Source organism: Penaeus monodon, chromosome 37, assembly GCF_015228065.2.
Source record: "Penaeus monodon isolate SGIC_2016 chromosome 37, NSTDA_Pmon_1, whole genome shotgun sequence".
In the NCBI taxonomy this organism is placed as follows: domain Eukaryota; kingdom Metazoa; phylum Arthropoda; class Malacostraca; order Decapoda; family Penaeidae; genus Penaeus; species Penaeus monodon.
Window position 1 is genome coordinate 15711866 of NC_051422.1, and position 7500 is coordinate 15719365.

At 37.1% G+C, this 7500-nt stretch overlaps 1 protein-coding gene across 1 annotated transcript in view; it reads right to left on the minus strand.

Annotated features, from left to right (window-relative positions):
• LOC119596026 (homeobox protein Hox-A4-like) overlaps positions 1–7500 on the minus strand; it is a 29366-nt gene that overhangs the window by 21476 nt on the left and 390 nt on the right. The window contains exon 1 of the mRNA XM_037945122.1: positions 6134–7500. This exon is cut by the window's right edge and continues 390 nt beyond it. Within this exon, the coding sequence (XP_037801050.1) occupies positions 6134–6626 (493 nt within the window). The 5' untranslated portion in view covers positions 6627–7500. The remainder of the gene's footprint in view (positions 1–6133) is intronic.

The window sequence follows — 7500 nt, forward strand, 5'->3', positions numbered from 1 at the left end:
TATACATAAAGAAAACTAAATATACTCTAGACACACAGACAGCCACAAAGATCAATCACTCCCCCAGTATTCCCTCTATCCTTACAACTGTATTAGCAACTATAGAGGGACTTTTTCGCATTCTTCGGACCCTGTGAGGCAGCATTCCCGCATACCTGGGGCCTCGTGGACGTTGCTTAGCCGGTAACTGTTGGTCTTCTTGCCGATAATCTTAGCCGATCTCGCGACGGTGTGGAGGGAAGAGGGGGAAGAAAGGAGGGGGGGAGGGTAAGAGGGGGGCAGAGGAAGAAGGAGGGAGGTGGAGGAGGGAGGAGGAGGAGGGGGAGGGGGGAAACAGCGAAAGACAGATGCCCCCTGGCCTTTGTTAGGACTTTAAGTGTTTGTAGAGGCATTTGCGCGTCTTGGGCCGAGGAAGAGGAAGGAGTGGGAGGGGGAGGGAGAGGGAGGGATAGTAAGGGGTGGATGGTGAATGGAGGAGGAGGGATGGGGAGGGGAGAGAGAAGTGGAGGGTAATGGAAGAGAGAGAGGAAGAGGGAGCGAGACAGGGAGAGACAAACAGACAGACACAGAAATAAATAAATAAAAAACAGACAGAAACATCAAGAACCAGAAGCAAGCAACTTCAGAACCACATGGAAAAGGAGAACCTCTGACATCACAGACAAGGAAGTCAAACACGAAGCCAACGAGACAAATTAAGCAAGCTAATGGCCACCCATAGACGATCGTAAACAGATCATGGTAAGAGACCCAGCGATCGTAAACAGATGATGAACGGAAACCCACCCGTACAGTCGACAAGGTGATCCCCTCCGTTCGGCCAAATACCAATAAATTCCCGTCCGGACACTAGTTACACCGCTCTTCCCTGATAGACGGGTATATCACCACTCGTGTGTATCTGTCCCTCCTTTTATCTTTTTTTATCTCCTTTTTTTCTTCTTTCTGTTTACAAGTCATTATGGTGACTCAGCAGACGGCATGATACACGGGGCGAGGAATTAATTGCTGAGTAAGGCAACGCACCCGTTTGAGGTTTCGGAAACAAGAATGAGGTGATGAAAAGATACAAAGGCGTCGCTGGATCTCAATGGAGAGGGAGAGAGAGAGAGAGAGAGAGAGAGAGAGAGAGAGAGAGAGAGAGAGAGAGAGAGAGAGAGAGAGAGAGAGAGATGATGATAATGATGTTGATGAGGCAGGAGGAACTAGATATTGAGAAATGTAAAAGGAAAAATATATCGAAATTAATTAATTGAAATCAGAAATACAGAGAGACTAAATAACGAGAGAGAGAGAGAGCGAGAGAGAGAGCGAGAGAGAGAGAGAGAGAGAGAGAGAGAGAGAGAGAGAGAGAGAGAGAGAGAGAGAGAGAGAGAGAGAGAGAGAGAGAGAGAGAGAGAGAAAGAGAGATTGAAAGACAGACAGACAGAGAAAGAGAAAGAGTGACTTCCAGACAGACAGACAGACAGAGACCGAGAGCGAAAGAGAGGCAGGCAAAGATAATAACTCTGTTTACGAGCCTCCTCATGCCCCCCTGAGCTGGGTACTAACAAAGCGAGCGCAGTAGTCCCGGGGCTACCCTGATAAATACTCCAGGGTGTGTTCCTTCCCTTTACTTAGCGGCCATAAAGTTAATTCTTAATCGTGAAGACCCAGCTAAGATTACTTACGTACGGATGCTTGTTGTAATGTAAATCTGTTACGTTAAATGCTTATGAAAAAAAAACTCGTTATTATCATTATGATCATTATTATCATTTTTTTCTTCTTCTCCGTCTTTCGCTTGAGTTCATTGACGTATTTCCTGCATTTAGTGTTTGGCATTTGAATTTATTATTATATCATTGTTATTAGTACTACGGGTTATTATAAGAAATTATTTTGATAATGCATTTGTAAATTTGCTCTTGTAGTTATAACTGTCATTACCGTTGTTATTATTCCTGTTCTTACTGGTATTATCATTATCCTGTTATGATTACTGTTCTCTTATCATGAACTGTACCATTACTAATATCACCAAGGATCTGTTCACATTTTATAGCAGTTGTTGTTGTTGTTGTGTTGTTCTTATTGTTCTTATAAATAACAATATCGTAATTTTCAACTAAGTAGCATTTTTGCTTTGTTATTGATAATGCTAATAATGATAGTATTGATAATTATGATAAACGATAATAATAACGATAAAAGTAATGACATTGACGATGATAATAATAATTATAATAAACAGAATGATAATAATAATGAAAAAGATAATATTAATGATAATGATAATAACAATACTACTACTACTAATAAAAATAACAATGACATTTATAATGATAATAATGATGATAGCATAATAATTATAATAACAACAATAATAATAATAACAATAATAATGATAATAATAATAATAAAGATAATAATAATAATAATGATAATAATAATAATAATAATATTAATAATAATAATAATAATAATAATAATAATGATGATGATGATGATGAAAATAAATATCATTATAATGATAATAACAATGATGATGAAAATTATAATACTAAAAACAATAATATTAATAACAATAATGATAATATTGAATATTATAATAATAATGATAATAATAACTTTAATAATAGGATACTTAGTAATGGTAACAAGTGAATTGTTCATAAGGACGATGAACAGTAACAATAATAACAATAATAATGATAACCATGAAAATGGCAATAAAAGTAATAATGATAATAATGATAGTAATAGTAATAATGATAATATCCATAGTAATAAGAATAATGAAAATGGCAATGATAATAATAGTGATAATAATAATAATAATAAGAAGAAGAAGAATAAGAAGAAAAATGATAATTATAATATAATGATAATAATGATAATAATAATGTTATAATGATAATAAAAATGAAAGTGTTAAGAATAACAATAATAGCAATTGCGATGATAATAACATTATAACAATAACGATAGTGATAATAATAATGGTAATGATAATGAATATAATATTAATTATGATAATAACAATGATAATAACAATATTGATAATAATCAATGATGATTATAATAATAATAACAATAATAATAATAAGACGAAGAAGAAAAAAAGACAACTAGTCATAAAAATGTTAATAATATTAATAAAAATTATAATAACAATAAGAAGAATAAGAATAAGGAGACGAAGAAGAAGAAAAAAAAAGAAGGAGAAGAAGAAGAATGATAATCATAATTATGATGATACTACTAATAACAATAATAATAATAATAGTTATTATTATCATTATTATTATTATTATTATTATTATTATTATTATTATTATTATTATTATAATTATATTATATTTATCATAATGAAAATAATAACAATAATGACAATTCAATCAAATCTATTACTAATGATAATAACAATAATGATAATAAACACAACTAGAATGATACAACAATAACAAATCATGTAATGAAATTTAATAACGACATGACATTCATATTCTTGATAATATGCGCAACATTGACAGCCATATAAAGTTGATGATTTGTCAGATGGAAGTAATAATAACAACAGTATCAATGCAATTTTTGCCCTGCTTTTATTAATTTGAATATGTGTTTCAAATTAAGCGAGAAAGAACTGTAATATCATTCTTAATAGTGATATTGAATGTGAAACTAATAATGATAATGATAATAAAGCCGAGAATGGTAGTAGTAATTATGATGATGATAACAATTATGACAATAATAATAATGATGCTACTACTACTAATAATAATAATAATAATAATAATAATAACAGTAATGGTAATAACACTGATAATAATGGTAACAATAATAATAGTAACAATAATCATAATATTGATAATAAAAGTAATGAGGTTAATATTAAGAATAATAATTATGATAATGGCAATAAAGATAATGATAACATTCATACTGACAAAATATAACGATAATAACAGCAACGAAAGTAATATCAAAGTTGTCAATATTGATGATGGTAAAACTGAATAGTAACAATAATAGTAATGATAATTATAGTAGTAACAAAAAGAATAACAACAAGAACAACAACATCAACAACTACAACAACAGTAATAATAACAATAATAATAGTAATAATAATAATAATAATAATAATAATAACAACAATAATAATGATAGAAATAATAATAGTAATAATACTAATTACTGAATTGCTTATTAACATTGTGATATTTTGTTTTTAAGGTATTAGTATCAATGATAATTTCAATTGTTATTATTATTAATTTTATCACTGTGATTTTGGTACTACGTCTACTTCAGGATATTATTATTTATTTATTTATTTTTATTTTTTTGCATAATCTGTTTAAGCATCATCGTTATTATTGTCCTTATTATTATTGTTATTATTGTTGTTGTTGTTGTTATTATTATCATTATCATTACTATCATTATTATCATAATTGTTATTATTATTATTATTATTATTATTATTATTATTATTATTACTATTATCATCATCATCATTATTGTTAATAGTTTCTATAATATCATTATTATTATTGTTAGCAGTACCAGTGATAGTAGGGGTAACAGGATATTCATTATTATAATTAGTATTATCATTATTGTTACTATAATCATTATTAATAGTAGTATAATTATTATTCTTATCACTTTTATTGATACTATTATATTTATCATTATTATCATTATCCCTGTCATCTTTACTGTTAACATTAGCATAATTTTTATTGATATTATTGCACTTGTTATTAATTTTTTTTTACTATTATTTTTTTACTATTATCTGTATCACATTTCATTGATATAACTATAATCTTCTTTACTGATAGTACTACTGATACGTAATTCATGTCATAGATTGTGATAGTTATTAGTACAACAAATATCATTATTTTTCTGTTATTCGTTTGAAATGGTCATTGCTATTCTCATTCTCATTCTCTCTCTCTCTCTCTCTCTCTCTCTCTCTCTCTCTCTTTTCTCTCTCTCTCTCTCTCTCTCTCTCTCTCTCTCTCTCTCTCTCTCTCTCTCTATCTCTCTCTCTCTCTCTCTCTTTCTTTCTCATTTGCTCGGAGACTTCTGTACAATAAATCTTCCCCCACGACATACGGAAAGCAAACTATTTATTAGGAAACATTACACTAACAAAGGCAAGAGCTTAGTCTAATGTTCGTGTCGAGTCTCTTTCTTAATAAGGCAGAGGAAGGTAATAACACATTCGTCGGTTCTTAAGCGGTAACAAAATATGACGTGGAATATTCTGTAATCTAGACTAAATGTATTTATGGGACATTTGAGTTCGGATAATGATGTTAGTTATATAGTGATGTTTATCTCTATTTCTTTTCTGTTGTTGTTGTTGTTGTTATAGTTATTGTTGTTGTTAATTTCGTATATTCATTATTCTTTATGTTTTGAGTGCTTATAGCGTGTTTACATTCGCGAGGAGTATCATGTATAGATATTACTTAAGATGAATTAACATATCGCATGGTAATTATTTCACTTCCCTTCCTCTTTATTACTTATCGCAAAAACAAACCAAGCAAACAAACAAACAAAATAATTACGACAAATAAATAGCGTAAGAACAACAACAATTCTCCTTCCTTCCGAGACAAACACCCACACCTTCTGACCTCCTGAGAAGACATAGAGATAATGATAAGATCTTGTCACGTCCTGAGCGTAATCCGAGAATTCTTCCTGGCCAGTGACACCCCAGCACGGTCAGAGGGGAGACATTTCAGCGGCGAGGGAAAGGGGAGGGCGGAGGAGGAAGGGGAAAAGGGGGAAAGGAGATGGGGGCATTTCTAGGGTTGGGTAGGATACTTTACTCGTGACACTGTGAGGAGAATAAATGGGAAGCGGAAGCAGCGAGACACGAGAGGTTCATTGTTCTAACGCACTTGGGTTTGATATCGAGTTTGATCTCACTTCGTCGGTATTGAAATCTCCCCGAGGCGGCGGCGGCGGCGGCGGCGGGGAAGGACGCGTCGCCAACATCTGTACTAGGGCTTACTTTTCGTAGGTTTTGAGACACAATCGGAGATGTGTGTCGATTACGTTTTTCTTTTTTTAATGGTTTACCTAGAGAGAACCTATAAAACGACAGCGGTCTTACCTGCACCTGCGACGTGGATCTTCTTCATCCAAGGATATATAACAGGCTGTCCGTTCGCGTCGAGCTCTGTTACGGTTTCTTCGGGGGATCCGTCCACGCCCGCCCCGCCCATGTGTTGGCCCATTTGAGCGCCCATGCCGCCCGCGCCGCCCGCGGAGGGGTCCGGGGACGCGACGGGCGAGCGCGGGGGCACTTGGTGTTGCTGGAGGGGGCTGTGGCAGGGCGCGACCTGCGGGCTCATGTGGGCGGCCATGGGCTGGTGCTGGGGCATGACGCACGTCTGCTGGTAATACCCTGCATGGTTGTACTGCATGGCATCGCGCCCATACTGCATGCCAGGGGCTTGGTGCATGCCATGGTAGGGGTAGTGCTGGGCAGCGTTGTAGTAGTCACTCTGCGGCGGGATGTAAGAGTTCTGGCTGTACTCCTCCGGCGGGGGGAACTTTGGGTCCACGTACGGACCCGAGTTCATCAAAAACGAACTCATCGTCATTAATTTTTGGTGAATTGGACCCAAATAATATTACTTGTGAGTAGTGCCTCGACCGTTGGCTTTGACTCCTCCTTGCACCGACAATTAGCATACCACGTGACCTGCGAGCACCAATGCGAATAGCTCACTGTGACCCTCGCTGGCTACGTCACCATGATTAATGAATGGGGAGAACGAACCACCAGGGCTGGTCGGGCTCTGCGCGCGTCCCGACCCGACCACCCTACCGATCGCCACAAGTCTCCGATAAGCACTGAGCCAGGGGTGGAGTTCTCCTGACGACGGGGCAGCAGCAGCTGTAGGACCCGGGGGCGGGCACTGGGGGGCACGGCTGAGGGGCACCACACCACCTGCCCTTACACCCACACTCACAAGCCTCACGCTCCGCACTGATCGATGGGCTCTGTTCACGTGTGCTTCGTCCAACAGCCAGACGATGATTGGCGTTGATTTACTGCCGCCCGGGCCCCATGTGTGTGTGTGACCTGCGCACTGCCACTGCGCACCTCCAGGCAAGGGTTAACATGCCCCCCTCCTCTTCTTACTTAAGACGAGTGTGTGTGTGTGTGCGCGGTCGGTGATTGGCCCCCCACCCCTCTCCAGGATCCGCCACTCAAGTGGGCTTACTAGGTCTGCCTGCAGCCGCCATTGGCCACACTTGCTCCTCTGTTGACGCGGGGAACACTTGGACCAATTTAGCCGCGAAGGGCTCCTCGGCCGCGGCGCTTCTTGTGCCTCTTCGGCGCAACTGGTGGCAGTCGCGAGGACGACTCCGAGGCTCGCCGAGGAAAGGACACTATTTAGGACGTCCTCGACTTCGCCGAGTTCCCGCTCCGGCTCGTGTACGTGTGTGAATGTGTGTTGTTAAACTATC